Here is a 16,240-nt window from a genome sequence, read left to right on the forward strand (position 1 = left end):
GCACCACCCAGTGCTCCCAACCCCAGGAGCACTGTCCCCTGCCGTGAGGGGACTGTGCCCGCAAGGTGCCAGCTGAAGTAAAGCCTTTCTTAAGCTGCATTTGTGGAGCACTTGGTCTCAGCAGTGGGAAAACACATATCGATGAACAGAAGAAGCTGGTGTTGGCGAAGGCGCTCACTGTCAACCTCTTCTCTCGTAGCTGTGTCCAAGTTGTGATAGGGAAAGCTGCAAAGACAGTTTGGGGCTGTTCAGGGAGGGAAAGGCAAGACATAGAAATAAAAACTCATTACTTTTGTCCTTTCTGTGACTAAATATCTAGTAAGATATTTAGGGGGAAAATGGCTCACAGTTTAAGAACGACAGAGTGCGTCAGGATGGGGATACATGGAGAGGCATGTAAGGCAACTGGCCACATTTTGTTCCCAGCCCAGAGTGGGGAGTAGGTAGGCGGTAAGGCTGGCCTATACACCTTTAAGGCCCTCCTACTAGTAACCCACTTCCTCTAGCAAAGCTCCACCTAAGGTTTTCAGAGTCTTCCAGAACAGGACCATTCCCTGCAGACCAAGTGACATAAACTCAGCCATGAGTACCATTGCTGGCCCCCTGCCTCCTCTGAAGAAGAGATCCTTGTTGTGCAATCTAGACCCAATCCGAGCATCCCACGATGCTGCCTATGGATAGTTCTCCGACCATGCCACCATTTTGTCAGGTGCTTCTGTGTTGCCTAGCTCCTCATTAAAACATGGGGAGCTTGAAGCAGGCCTGATGGTTTCAGAGCTCTAAGAGGAATTTTACAAAAGAAAAGAAGGGGGGGGGGCTCCTAATTCCATCAAGGCTTTCTTGATATTTTCTGTGACACTTGCTATTTCATTTTCTCTGTGTTGATGCTGCTCGCTGTGTCCACTGCTTGCTATGTCCTCAGTCATCTATCTAACCATGGTCACGTGACAGGCATAGTAGCCAGGGATTGTATTTGAAGAGTGGGGGGTAAATCCAGGCGTCTTCTCAGAGCTTCTATATCCAAGCAGGGGGGTGCTCTCTGCCCACAGGGCAGGGCGCTTTGAGGAAGGCAGGAGAGACCTTCTCTCAGCCTTACTGCCTCTAAGACTTCCAAGGAGCTGCAGAATAGACAGTAGGCAACCAAGGAAAACAGTGGAGTGGGGGCAGTCCAGCCTGAGAGTGCGGCAGCTGTGAAGATCTGGAGGTGGGAGTAATTCCAGTCCTGAGGAATTAAGTTCAGCGTGGCTGAGGCCCGTGTGAACTGGGACATGAAGTGAGAGGCAGCTGGGAAAGGCAGGTTGACTAACTCACCTTTGGGGCCAGAGGATGGAGTTTGAAATGAGAAACCATTTTTTTTCTCTCTTTTCTTTTTTCTCTCTTTTCTTCCTTCCTTCCTTTCTTCCTTCTTTCCCTTTTCCTTCATTCCTTTCTTCCTTCCTCCCTCCCTCCTTCTCTCCTTTCTTCCTTTCCTCCCTCCCTCCCTCCCTTCCTTTCTTCCTTTTTTAAGACAGGGTCTCACTTTTGAGACCAGGCTGGCCTCAACCTCAAAGATCCACCTGCCTCTGCATCGTGAGTGCTGGGATTTAAAGGCTGTGCCACCTGAGCCTGGCCACTTTTAGAAGAGAAGGAAGGAACAGGGGGAAACTGGTTGAAGCAGGGTCACTGCACTATAACTGCAGCCTTATTTTAACACAGTTCTTTTATTGTTGTGGGTGTGGGGTGGTTATTGCTGGATGGATGTTGGTGTGTCAATAGACTGAATTTTGGGAGTTTTTGTCAGTCTTTTCCCCTTTGCTTCCTCTGGGATGAAGGTGGCGGGTGGAGAGCTGGGGGGGGGGGCTTTCCTTCTGTCTACTGCTCAGCAGGAGCCTGTGTATTTGAGCTGCCAGGCAGAGGTGGGCAGGAGGGCAGGGGCTGTGCTTCTTTTGTTCATTTGCATGGCTTTTATTACTCAGGAACAGAAGTAGGTCACCTTTAGCATTGTCTCCGGCTCTTGCCTTCAGGGTGCCTGTCCTTGCTGGTCACAGTTCAGCACACAGAACGCTATGTCACCCTGTTTGCCTCCATCACCCTCAAATGTGACTACACCACCTCTGCTCAGCTGCAGGACGTGGTAGTGACATGGCGCTTCAAGTCCTTCTGCAAGGACCCCATCTTCGACTACTTCTCCGCCTGTGAGTACCCCGATTCTTGTTCTGTCCGAGGTTCCCAGGCATCTGTAAGCTATCATCAGGGTTTAGGAATAGATCACAAATTGTCAGCATGAGAAGAAGCTACTACGACCTCGTCCATTTCTCAGATAAACTGAGCCCAAGTTCTGCAAGAGGTTGTCCCAGGGCAAATGTTAGTTTGTTTGTCCCATGTTGTTCTAAAAACATTTTAAACAGCTCAGACACAAAAGACCTAGCACGTCCTTCCTTCTGAGCACTCATTCAAACCAGTCCTGAGCCCTGTGGCAGGCAGCTCAAGCCAGTGGCCATGGTTTGGAAGATCCCTGCCCACTGCCTCTGGTTGAGTAAGGTAGAGCTCCCTGCCTCCACACAGCCTATTCACCTCAGGCATATCTGATCACTGCGATATGCTGCGCCTTCAAGTCAGCCAAGTCCTGCTTCTCAATGACAACCTGTCCATTCTTGTCACCTGTTGTGCCAGGAGCTCCTTCCCAGAGGCCCATTTCTAACTTCCCTGGAGCACCAGAGGAACCTGGAGTCCCACAGGCAGCCTGAGGTGATTAGAGCCTTAGGAAGTTTGAGAGTACCAGGAGAGACCCTGTGGGGGGCGGGGGAAGGAAGTGGAAATAAACAAAGGGAGGAAGGCAAGGTTGCATGCTTCCTGTAGCTCTGGGGCTAAGACCTTACAGGAGGGCTGGACCAAGCCTCCAAAGCTCTCTGAGTCTCCCCATTTAGTCTGCATGGTCATCTGTGGGTTCTTCTTAAACACTTACATGACAAGGGAGAGACTAGGGTGGTAAGCAATGGTCTCCTGGAAGATTTAGCAGCTTTTGAGTTCTCTACTGTGAAGGTTGGTGATTGAAACCCCCATTGGAGCAGAAACCGGGGGCAGGAGGGGGCACATTGGAAATGAACCAAGGGAAGTTGGTAAGGAGACAGGGCATGCAGACAGGCTTTGGAAATGATGACTTTCAAGGTTCTTTGGAGTCTTGTTGATGGGAGTGGAGTTCCTGTGAGATCCTACTCCAGATCTGCAGAATCTGAAGGACTTGGTCCTCTCTTCTCAGCATACCAGGCCGCTTTATCCCTGGGCCAGGACCCTTCCAATGACTGTAGCGACAATCAGAGGGAAGTTCGCATCGTGGCCCAGCGGCGGGGGCAGAGTGAACCGGTGCTGGGGGTGGATTACCGGCAGCGCAAGATCACCATCCAGAACCGTGAGTGGGGAGTATGGGGGAGGTAGCAGGGGAACTAGCCCTTGAGGAGGCAGAGCCGGGCTTGGCAGGCTGAGTCAGCACGGGATTCCCCAAGATCTTCTGGGGCCTGATAACTGACTGGGTCACTGGGCTGTTTGAAGCAAGTGCCAGATTCTTAGAATGTGTTCCACCATCTGAAGCTGCTTCCCTGGAACTTGGCCTGTGGACCAGAGGATGTTCCTCAGCCTTGGTTAAATAAAGGTCAGGGTGTCATTGATTCGTTTCCTGAGTCTCAGGCTAAGATTCACATCCGCTTCTTTGATGTTTTTTCCAAATCGCTTTCCGGACTCACTCACACACCAAGTCCCTGAGGTCCCCTTGGCCACTCTTGATGCCTGTACCAAAAACATGAGCTTGAGGGCAAGTGGATCCTTTGAGACTGCTGCGGTCCCTGGACAGAGGAAGCAGCAGGGGCGTGGACACAAGCCTGGATAAGTGTGGCAGTGGTCCCCTCACAAGCCTAGCTATAGGCAGCGGGTTGGCCATTTTCTCTGCCTCTTCCACTGCAGTAAATATCACGTGCATTGTCTGGGAGCTGGGTCTAATCTAAAGCAGGCTCCTTCTTTGCACCCGGTACAGGAAGCAGCCCCCACAGCCCTGGGGCCACAACCACACTCAGGCCTGGTGACTGCTCTGCTCTTGGAAATGAAATTGAGCAAGCCCCTTCACGTTTTGGTTTGTTTTTGACTCGGTTTCTATTAAGGGGGACTGACTGTAGAGTCCATGTCACAGAGAATCCTGACATAGTGTCTGAAATTCACCTATTCAACAGTTCCTAAGGGATGGACCGACGTCAGCTAGTCAGGATGCTTTTATGTAGCGAAGAATTGGCTGCGGCCCCATGTTCCTAGCCTATCATCTTGGATTACTGTGTAGTTAAAATGACAGAACTCAGAGACTGTTTCAGTGAACTTTACATGCTGTGTTTAAAAAAAATTGGGGGATGGAGCGAGAACTCAGCAGTTAAGAACACTAGCTGTTCTTTCAGAGGACCCAGGTTCGATTCCTAGCAATTACATAGTTGCTCACAACTGTCTGTAACTCTATTTCCAGGGGATCTGATACCTTCTTCTGGCTTACTGGGCACCAGGCATGTATGTGGTGCACAGACATATGTAGCAAAACACACCTATATGCATAAAATATATATTAATATACATAAAAATAAATAAACAAGCAAACATTTAAAAATTTAAAAGGAAAAAGTATTTGTGGGGCTGGAGAGTTCAGTGTTTAACAGAACTTATTGCTCTTCCAGAGAACCCAAGTTCGGTTCCCAGTACTCGCTTCAAGCGGCTCACAGCCACCTTCAGCTCCAGTCCCATGGGGTCCAATGCACTCTTCTGGCCTCTGCAGCACTGCACCGACATGCACAAAACCAGACACACGCGTGAGCACACACACACAGTCAAATAAAAATAATATAAGTAAATCTTTTTTTTTTGAATTGCTGGCCATAAGGAATTTCTCCACATAACCACATAAAATCAAACAGTGAGAGAATTGGTGACTATTTTATGACCATTTAAAGGGCCAGTTTAACCTTGCTTCTAAGTGTGTAATCCTTAAATATGCAGGATCTTTTTCACACATGTCCTCTGATTTCCCCAAGGTAGCCTGTGACTCTTAGCTTAGGGACCACCTGCATTTGCCTTAGTCTCCATGTGTGTCCTTAGAGACTTGGCTGGCTCTACTTTCTCAGAATTGGCTCTGCTCTGACTCCTGGTCTCACATACTTAATTAGCCGGTTTCCTCTAGCGTTTCTGAAGGATGAGAAGTCCCCGTGGAGAGTCAGGAGGCCGACTCTGCTCTTCTGTGTGTGTCTAGTTCTGAGTAGTCCCTCTCACTACCTCTCCTCCTGACCACTTTTGGCTCATACGCCATCTTGTTCTCACTCCTAAGGGAAAGCAGTTATTTCCCCAGGGTTTATTTCTACCTCCAGGCTCATCCTGACTTCTCAGAATCCTTGTTTTCTGACACTTTCTCGTCTGAGTTTCCATCAATCAATCGAGAGGACCCTGCCAAACAAGGTCATGGCTTGGGTAACATATTAACATCTTTGCCAAATAAGGTCACGGTTCGTGTAACATATTGACATATCTGAATAGCCTCTCCGTGCTGGCAATCCTCAGAAACACTTTAGGAAAGTCGGGTCAGATGAGAACTTTCATCATTCCTCCCAGTCTGGGGGTGGAGGGAAAGAGATAGGTTTAGAAAATCATGAGGGAAAAAAGCTTCACAAGGATTGACGTAAAAGAGAAGGAAACAGAAGTCAGGGCTCGCTCCGGTCTTGCATGACCTCACGTTTTTGTTTCAGTTCCTCAGGAGGTATTTCTTGACAAACAGACAATGAAGAATTGCAGATTTGATCATTGCCTGTGCAAGCCGGTAATGCTGAGGGCTGATCTCTGCAGTCTCTGAGATAAGCCGGCAGACCATCACTTTGGAGTGCTGCTTTGGGGCTCTGATTGACTTTTAAACTGGCCAGGACAGAGGGGCTGGCTCCTCTTGAATGTTCCTACAGGTTGTAACTTAATAATTTGAGCCAAAGGGTTTCAGTGAACATTGATCATATTTGCTTAATTTTTAAGTGTATGTTAACCATTGGTTGCTCTTAATCAGGTCACTTTGGAGCATCAGGTACTCAAAGGAACACAGATTCTTTTGGGGGTACTACTCTGAAAATGCTGGGCATATTTTCTGTGCTCATTCAAGGTCATTGCACAAGCTGTCCCTTCAAGCACCTACTTGTTCTTCTTGGACTGGGGAAGGGTCTAGGCTGTGAAGTTTTACAGCCATTTTGGAGAAAATATCAGGGCTCAGTGTTTCAAAGCTCCAGTCTGAGGCAGAGTTGTGGCATGAACCTATGCCAAGCACTCTCTCTGTGTGTGTTTGCCACTCTCTTAACCCCTCTCTACCGTCAGTTTCCTTATCTGAAATATAGCTAAGTAATCATACCACTTCTCAGCTGGTGTTCCATTTGATTGCAAATAAGTAGAAACCAGAGATAATAGTACTGTAAGCAAAAGGAAACTTGTTTTGATCTCATGTATAAAATCAGAAACACACAGCCCAGACCTAGGGTGGTGGCTGCATTCCATTAAATTTGGGGTGGGGCCCAAGTTCATTTGTCCTGACCCAGATTGTCATCTTCTTTCTAGACATATTGGTCCATTATTTGTTTCTAAAATGAAAGGCCCATGCCTGGGTAATTTGCAAAGAAAAGAGGTTTATTTAGCTCACCACTCCGGGTGTTGAAAGTCCAAGAGTAGATGGTGCCACTGGTTTGGCCTTGTGAAGGGGTGTGACAGGGTTACCATGAAAACAGTATTATTATAAAAGTGCTTCCAAGAAGGAGAGCCCCCACGGGGCTATAGGAGACCAGTGAGCAGAAAGGACCATTCTTGTTCTTCTGTAACAACCTGTTCTGTTGTGGACCTATTGGGGAGATGTAAGAATGACTTTAATCTTCTTTCAGGACAGTTAATCCAAGTGACCTAATGACTGTTCTGATCTCCATCCCTTAAAGATTCCACTGCCTTCCGACAAGGCCACGCTGAGGCTAAGCTTCTTATACATGAAGCTTTGGGACACACATTCAAACCGTACCCAGTCTGTAGCACCCAGGGAGCAACATAGAAGAGATGAAGAAGAAAGGGAAGACGGTTCACATGCTATCTTAAAGAAGTTCCTGCAACTCTGCTGCATGCATTCCGTTAATCAGAATTGCGTCACTTAGAAGAGGGGATGGGAAATCCTGACTTAATTCTAGGTGATCCCTGACTTAGTCTATTTTATGCTGCTATACTATGCTCTATTCTATTCTGCTCTTAGTATATTTTATACTCTATTATAAAAGAGGACATAAGAGTGGGTAATTATAATCAGTGGAGATGCATTGGCTTATGTTTATAGAGGTCGAGAAGTCTGGTAAGGGTCTTACTGCTACACCATTATACAGCAATAGAAGACAGGGTTTTGTTATGTAGCTCTGACTATCCTAGAACTTGTTATTCAGACCAGTAGACCAGGCTCGTGTGGAGCTCATAGAGATACACATGGCTGTGCTTCCCAAATCCTGGGATTAAAGGTGTATGCCACCACACCCAGCCAAGTTCACCCTTTTTAATGGCTCCAGCCTACCTACCCACCCACCCATGAGGATAGAGCCCTCATAGCTCATTCTGCTTTTCAAAAGCCCCCCCCCCGCCCAAAGTGTTTGATTAAACTTCCACACAGTCCATCCAGATCCTCATCTCTTAGTACTAATAGAATCACAGTTTTAGTTCAGCAGTTTTAAAGGGAGCAAAGATACTTTCCCTTAAACTACAGCAGCTGTAGGCATACCCATCAATTCCACAATCCTGCAAGAAGGGAACAAATCAGTGGGGGACAACTGGGAATTTCTCCCTCCCCCACATATAAGCATATGTAGTGGGAATTAAATGAGATGATGTATCCAGATCTTTATAAACTCCTAGTGGGGATCAATGCCGAGTTCTTCCATCATCCTCATCTTCGGGAACAAAGGAAGGTCTGAGGAAGGGTCTGGGACCTCATTCTCATCAACCACAGGCCTTCTTTAGGAATGACAATTCTGAGGTCCCGCAACTACCATGCCCAGATAACTGGAACTTTTCCTTTCCTTCCTACATAGGAGCGGACCTTGTGATTAATGAAGTGATGTGGTGGGATCATGGAGTATACTATTGCACCATTGAGGCTCCAGGAGACACCTCAGGAGACCCGGATAAGGAGGTGAAGCTCATTGTCCTGCGTAAGTGCTGCTGGCGCCCTCTCGGGCCACCCATCAGTGTACATCCCCCCAACCCCCACCCCCACCCGCACACCCATGCAAAAGCACCTACCAATCTCAGCAAAGCCAGAAACAAACAGGTCTGTGTTACTTTTATTGGACTGGGAATCTCTAACAGTCTCTTACTAGAGCTAAACTTTTTTTTTTAACCGGTGTATCTATCACTAGAACTTAACCTCTAGGTCAATGGCTGTATTTACTAAGGTGTAGAACAATGGTTCTCAACCTATGAGTCACTACCCCTCTGGGGTCAAAAGACCTTGTCTCAGGGGTTGCCTAAGACTATCAGAAAACGCCAAGAGTTACATTAGGACTCATAATAGTAGCAAAAAAATTACAGTTATGAAGTAGCAACCAAAATAATTTTATGATTAAGGGTCACCACACATGAAGTATTAAAGGGTCGCAGCCTTGGGAAGGTTGAGAAGCACTGGTCTAGCATGTTGGAGTAGAGGCATCCCTTTGAAGATTTAGTTCAGCCCCCCTTTGGCTTCTCTCCACTGTAGATTGGCTAACAGTGATCTTCATCATCCTTGGAGCCCTCCTTTTCCTGCTGCTGATTGGTGTGTGCTGGTGCCAGTGCTGTCCTCAGTATTGCTGCTGCTACATCCGCTGCCCCTGCTGTCCTACCGTCTGTTGCTGCCCTGAGGAAGGTGAGAGAACACAAGGAGCAGTGGATTGGGCATGATGAGACGTGTGCCCGAGGCCCCAAGCAGACAGGTTGACCTTTCTCAGGTCAAAGTTCCTGGTCGTTCCAGGATCTCCTTCATACCTTCCTCCTTCGCAGGTTCAGAAGACATGAGCATCAGCCTTGAGAATGATGCTCAGGAATGCTCTAAAGCCACAGGGAAGGTGACTGGTAACAGGATTTCTACCTGTGAAACTCTTTTCTTAGTATGCAGATGGAGTCAGACCAATAGATTTGAGTGTGTGTATGTGTGTGTGTGTGTGTGTGTGTGTGTGTGTGTGTGTGTTTGATCAAGTCAACTTTTCTCTCCCAGGTCAGAAGTGGAATAGAAAGTTTCAGCATTCTAGCCATGCCTTGGTCTTTTTGGCAACTTGTCTCCATCCCAAAACTCTCCAGGGATTCTGGCCACCAGCCATCTAATTAACACATGGAAGCTACTCGTCCATCTGGAGAGCCCAGACATTTTAGGAGTTATATTTCAGAAACCAGGGACAGAGACCAAATGTTTCTTATTCTATTACAATATCACAACACTACTTAGAGATGAGATGAAAAGAATAGGGAGGGAAATAGAGAAAGGTATTGAGGCATTAGTTCTTTTTTTAAATTGTTTTTTTTTTTTTAAAAAAATCTTATTTTACATACCAATCCCAGTTCCCTCTCCCTCCACTCCTGCTCCCCCCACCTTCTCCCCACACCACCTCTCATCTACTCTGGCACAACACTATGGGCAGGACCAAGGCTCTCCTGTCCCCGTATCTAGGCTGAGCAAGGTATCCCTCCATAGGGAATAGGCTCCAAGGAGCCAGTTCATGCACTAGGGATAAATACTGGCTCCACTGCTAGTGACCCCAAAAACTGCCCAAGCCACACACTGTCACCCACATTCCAAGGGCATTGTTTGGTCTTTTGCAGGTTACCCATCTGTCAGTCCAGAGCCAGTGAGGACTCATTTGCTTGGGTCAGCTGTTTCTGTGGGTATCCCCATCATGATCTTGGCCACTTTGCTCATAATATTGCTCTTCCCTCTCCCTGACTGGACTTCAGGAGTTCAGCCCAGTGCTTAGCTGCATCTGCTTCAAACAGTTACTGGATAAAGGTTCTATGATGACAATTAAGGAAGTTATCAATCTGATTATAGGGGAAGGTCAATTTCATTAATGTTTTTGATCTTAGCTATTCTGACAGGTGTAAGATTGTAGTAGGAGGTGGCTTGTTTGTTCCTGACTGCTCAGCCCTGAAATAATCACACAGAAACTATATTAATTAAATCACTGCTTGGCCTATTAGGTCTAGTTTCTTATTGGCTAGCTCTTACATCTTACTTTAACCCATTTCTATTAATCTGTGTATTGCCACGTGGCTGTGACTTACCAATAAGGTTCCATCTGGCATCTATCTATGGCGGGGCTACATGGCTTCTCTCTAACTCCACCTTCTTTCTCCCAGCATTCAGTTTAGTTTTCCCTGCCTAACTCTGTTCTGCCCTGCTGTAGGCCCAAAGCAGTTTCTTTATTAATCAATGGTAATCACAGCATACAGAGGGGAATCCCACAATACCTCCCCTTTTCTGTCTAAATGAAAAGAAAGGTTTTAATTTTAACATAGTAAAATTACATATAACAAAACAGGTATCAAGAAAGAATTACAGTTGCAATATTTATATCTACATTATCATCCATCTTTATAATATGGTATCTCAGAGTCATTTTGATTTGCATTTCCCTGATGCCTAAGGATATTGAACATCTCCTTAAGTGTCTTTCAGCCATTTGAGATTCTTCTGTTGAGAATTCTCTGTTTAGATCTGTACCCCATTTTTAAATTGGATTATTTGGTATTTTTGATGACAAATTTCTTGAGTTCTTTATATATTTCTGAAATTGGTCCTTTGTTTGATGTGGGATTGGTGAAGATCTTTTCCCATTCAGTAGGCTGTCTTTTGTCTTATTGACTATGTCTTTTGCTTTACAGAAGCTTCTCAGTTTCAGGAGGCCCCATTTATTTATTGTTACTCACAGTGTCTGTGCTACTGGTGTTATATTCAGGAAGTGGTTTCCTGTGCCAATACATTCAAAGCTACTTCCCACTTTCTCTTCTATGAGGTTCAGTGTGTTTGCTTTACATTGAGGTCTTTGATCCATTTGGACTTGAGTTTTGTACATAGGGATAGATGTGGATCTATTTGCATTCTTCTACATGTCGACATCCAGTTATGCCAGAACCATTTGTTGAATTCATTTCTTTTTTTTTCCATTGTATAATTTCTTTGTCAAAAATCTGGTGTTCATATGGGTTAATATCAGGTTCTTTGATTTGATTCCATTTGTTTCCTGTCTGTTTTAGTGCCAAAACCAAGTTGTTTTCATTACTGTAGTTCTGTAGTAGAGTTTAAAGTCTGGGATGGTGAAGCATCCAAAAGTTCCTTTATTGTGCAGGTTTGTTTTGGCTATCCTGGGTTTTTCTGTTTTTTCATATGAAATTGAGTATTGTTCTTTTAAGGTCTGTTAAAAATTGTGCTTGGGTTTTGATGGGGATTGCATTGAATCTGTATCTTGTTTTTGGTAGGATTGCCATTTTTACTATGTTGTTCCTACCTCTCCAAGCATGAGAGATCTTTCCATTTTCTGATATTATCTTCAATTTCTTTCTTTAAAGACTTAAAGTTCTTGTCATACAGGTCTTTCACTTGTTTGGTTAGAATATCGCCAGGATATTTTATGTTGTTTGTATCTATTGTGAAGGTTAATGTTTCTCTGATTTCTTTCTCAGCTTGTTTATCATCTGTATACACAAGAACTACTGATGTTTTTTGAGTTAATCTTGTATCTGCCACATTATTAAAAGTGTTTATCAGCTGTAAGAGTTCCCTGGTGGATTTTTTGGAGGTCATTTTTGTAAACTATCATATCATTTGCAAATAATGAAAGTTTGAATTCTTCCTTTCCAGTTCGTATCCTCTTGATCTCCTTTTGTTGTCTTATTGCTCTAGCTAGATCTTCGAGTACTATATTAAGTAGATATGGAGAGAGTGGACATCTTTGTCTTGTTCCTGATTTTAGTGGGATCATTTTGAGTTTCTCTCTATTTAGCTTGATGTTGGCTGTTGACTTGCTGTATATTGCCTTTTTTATGTTTAGGTATGTTCCTTGTATCCCTAATTTCTCCAAGACTTATATTTTTGAAAGGGTGTTAAATTTTGTCAGAGACGTTTTCATGTGTGTTTTTCTTTCAATTTGTTTACATGGTGGATTATATTGATGAATTTTTATATGTTGAACTACCCCTGCATCTCTGGGATGAAGACTACTTGATCATGGTGAATGATTTTTTTTTTAAGGTTTCCTGGAATTGGGTTGCCAAGAATTTACTGAGTATTTTTGCATCAATGTTTTTGAAGGATATTGGTCTGTAATTGTCTTTCTTAGTAATGTCTTTGTGTGATTTGGGTATCGAGGTAACAGTCACCTTGCAAAAAGAATTTAGCATTGTCCCTTCTGTTTCTATTATGTGGAACAATTTGAGAAGTATTGGCAATAGTTCTTTGAAATTCTGATAGAATTCTGTGCTGAAACAATCTGGCCCTGGGCTGTTTTTGGTTGGGAGACTTTTGATGGCTGCCTCTATTTCTTCAGGAGTTGTAGTTCTATTTAAATTGTTTATCTGTTCTTGATTTAATTTTGGTATGTGGTACCTATCCAGAAAATTGTCCATTTCCTTTTATTTTCCTATTTGGAGGAGTACAGATTTTTGAAGTATGACCTGATAATTTTTTGGATTTCTTCTGTGTTTGTTGTTATGGTCCCCTTTTAATTTCTGATTTTATTAATTTGCATTTTGGTTAGTTTGGATAAATATTTGTGTATCTTTTTGATTGTTCTCAAAGAATCAAATCTTTCTCTTACTGATTTTTTTGTGTTGCTTTCTTTGTTTCTATTTTATTGATTTCAGTCTTCAATTTGATTATTTCCTGGTGTCAACTCCTCTTGAGTGAGTTTGCTTCTTTTTGTTCTAGAGCTTTCAGGTGTGTTGCTAAATCACTAGTGTGAAATTTCTTGAGGTTCTTTATGTAGGCACTTTAACACTATGAACTTTCCTCTTAGCACTGCTTTCAAAGTGGCCCATAAGTTTGGGTATGTGTGTATTCAATTTCATTGAATTCTAGGATGTCTCTAATTTCTTTCTTTATTTTTTTCCCTTTACCCTGGGGTGATTCAGTTGAGCATTGTTCAGTTTCCATGAGTTTATGGGCTTTCTGAAATTAGTATTGTTGTTGAATTCTAACTTTAAGTCATGGTGATGCAATAAGATACAGGGGTTATTCCAATTTTTTTTTGTATTTGTTGAGGTTTGCTTTGTTACTGAATATGTGGTCAATTTTTAAAAAGGTTTCATGAGGTACTGAGAAGAAGGTATATTCTTCTGTGTTTGGATGGAATGTTTATAGGTGTCCATTTGAGTCATAACTTCTGTTAGTTCCTTTATTTCTTTGTTAAGTTCTGTCTGGCAGTCCTGTTCAGTGCTGAGAGTGGTGTGTTGAAGTCTCCCACTATTAGTGTGTGGGGTTTCATGTGTGATTTAAGCTTTAGTAATTTTTTTTTATTTTACAAGTGTGTGTGGTCCTTTTATTTAGGGCATAAATGTTCAGAATTAATACTTTATCTTGATAGATTTTTTTTCTGTGATGAATATGAAATGTTCTTCATCTCTTTTGATTAATTTTAGTTTGAAGTCTATTTTGTTAGATATTAGGATAGCTACACCAGGTTGTTTCTTAAGCCCATTTGATTGGAAAATCTTTTTCCCAAACCTTTACTTTGAGGTAATGTCTGTCTTTGTAGTTAAGGAGTGTTTCTTGTATGTAGTAGAAGGATGGATCCTGTTTTCATATCCATTCTTTTAGCCTGAGTCTTTTTATAGGTGAATTGAGACCTTCGATATTAAGAGGTATTAATGACCAGTGGTTATTAGTACCTGTTACTTTTGGTTTTGTTGTTGTTGTTGGTATTGTGTGTGTTTTTCTTTCTTTTGGTCTTGCTGGTATTGGATTATCTATTGCCTATGTTTCTGTGGGTGTAGTTAGCTTCCTTGGGCTGAAATTTTCTTTCTAGTAATTTGTGTTGGGTTGGATTTGTGAATAGGGATAGTTTAAATCTGGTTTTGTCATGGAATATCTTGTTTTCTTCGTCTATGGTGATTGAGAGATTTGCTGGGTATGGTAGTCTGGGATGGCATCTGTGGTCTCTTAGTGTCTACAAAATGCTTATCCAGGGCCCTTTGGCTTTCAGAGTTTTTGTTGAGAAGTCATGTGTAATTCTGATAGGTCTATCTTTATATGTTACTTGACCTTTTTTCTTTGCAGCTCTTAATATTCTTTATTTATTCTATATCTTTAGTGTTTTGATTATTATGTGATGAGGGGACATTTTTTTGGTCCAGTCTATTTGGTCCAGTTTTGTAAACTTCTTGTACTTTAATAGGCATATTCTTATTTAGGTTGAAAAGGTTTTCTTCTATGATTTTGTTGAATATATTTTCTGTGCCTTTGAGCTGGACTTCTCCTTCTCTTCCTATTATTCTTAGTTTTGGTCTTTTCTTGGTGTCCTAGATTTCCTGGACATTTTGTGTTAAGAGTTTGTTGCATTTAACATTTCCTCTATCATGTGTTCAACACCTGAGATTCTTTCTTTCAGCTCTTATATTCTGTTAGTTTGCTTGTAACTGTAGTTCCTGATTGTTTACCCAGATTTTCCATTTCCTGAATTCTCTTGGTTTGTGGGTTTTTTTTTTTATTGCCTCTAAATCAGTTTTCAAGTCTTGAACCATTTTGTTCACCTGCTCATCTTTTCTTGGCTTTCTTTAAGGGATTTGTTGTTTTCTTCTAATTTTTGCCTTTTCCTCTGCTTTTGTAAGGGAATTTTTTATTTCCTCTTTACGGACCTCTATCATCTTCATAAAGTTATTTTTAAGGTCATTTTCTTCTGCTTCATGTGCATTGGGATGTTCAGGTCTTGCTGTTGTAGAACCACTATTTTCTGGTGGTGCATGTTGCTCTTTATGTTGTTGAATGTGGTCTTACACTACCATCTGTCTGCCCATCTCTTCCTCCAGTGGGTATAGCTGGGGCCTATGATTCAAGGGGTCCCTCTTCTTCCAATTGGTACATGTGGGGTCAGTGGCTTGGGTGATCACTCTTCCTCCTAGTGCAGGCTGGCCATGCCTCTGATGGATGCTGATCTGTTTCGGAAGCTCCTCCAGGTGTAGGCGGGACCAAGACTCTGGTGGTCGGAGATGACCTTGAGAGTGGTTGGAGGTGTAGAGAGGCTGCTCCCAGGTCACTGGGGCTTTGCTGAATGGGGGGTGGAATGGGATGTGCCTCTAGGAACCATGGCCTGGAGAGTCGAAGCATTAGTTCTTAAACTGAAGCTCACGCTAAATCATATAGAGGTCTTGGTCAAAATTAGTTGCTGTCCCTCCCTCCCAGACTTCCAACCCGATGGGTCTGGGGAGTAGGGCCCTAGAATGTGTATTTCTCAGACTTCCCCAGATGATGAGAAGCTTGTGCTGGGGAAGGGGAGAAGGAACAGAAGCTCTTAGCATAAGCTTTCTTTGGATTGAAATTTCATCCTTTAAAAGAGCAATTTTGGACCAGCAAAATAGCTTAGTGGGTAAGGTGCTTGCCACCAAGCCTGATCCCCTGAGTCCTGTCCTCAAGACCCACATGGTGGAAAGAGAAAACTGATTTTTGGCTTCCACATACGCCATGGCACATGCATGCCTGCACAACACACACACACACACACACACACACACACACACACACACACACACACAGAAAGACTATAATAGCCCTAAAATTTAAGTTGCAGAATAGATGATAAAGGCAAAAGAACTTAAAGAATGTCCTATAAAGTTCCTTCCTTAGTAAAGAGATAGGAGTTGAATCAACTGTTTTAACTGGAAGTGTTTCTTTTTATGTATTTGTTTCAAGTAACATTTGATTTGCCTGTGAAGTCCCACATGGTAGAAAATCTGAGAAATTAAAAAAAAAAAAAGAATCAGCTAAGCCATGTCCCCAGAGATAAGCACTCTTGTCATCGTGGTCCATGGGGAAGAAGACAGTTTGAAAGGAAGACGTGATGAATTGCTCATGATGATAGACACCCAACTCAATCTGTGATGTCAGCTCAGTGGTCTGCGTCTGGTTTCAGCACTTGTGTTCAAGGTTGCGAGGTGTCTTACAGGAAAAGAGAAATAGCTTTCATTGGATGTGTGCCCGATGCGTGCCCTTTGTATCTACTTCCTCATG

At 43.3% G+C, this 16,240-nt stretch overlaps 1 protein-coding gene across 1 annotated transcript in view; it reads left to right on the forward strand.

Moving 5' to 3' along the window:
- The first annotated feature begins 664 nt into the window (after positions 1–664).
- Positions 665–16,240, forward strand: part of Ildr1 (immunoglobulin like domain containing receptor 1) — a 24,469-nt gene continuing 8,893 nt past the window's right edge. Inside the window, exons 1-5 of the mRNA XM_026787675.1 lie at positions 665–709; positions 1,979–2,174; positions 3,239–3,388; positions 8,085–8,204; positions 8,750–8,896. Of these exons, the coding sequence (XP_026643476.1) occupies positions 665–709; positions 1,979–2,174; positions 3,239–3,388; positions 8,085–8,204; positions 8,750–8,896 (658 nt within the window). The remainder of the gene's footprint in view (positions 710–1,978; positions 2,175–3,238; positions 3,389–8,084; positions 8,205–8,749; positions 8,897–16,240) is intronic.

The sequence above is a fragment of the Microtus ochrogaster genome, chromosome 2 (genome assembly GCF_000317375.1).
Source record: "Microtus ochrogaster isolate Prairie Vole_2 chromosome 2, MicOch1.0, whole genome shotgun sequence".
Lineage (NCBI taxonomy): Eukaryota > Metazoa > Chordata > Mammalia > Rodentia > Cricetidae > Microtus > Microtus ochrogaster.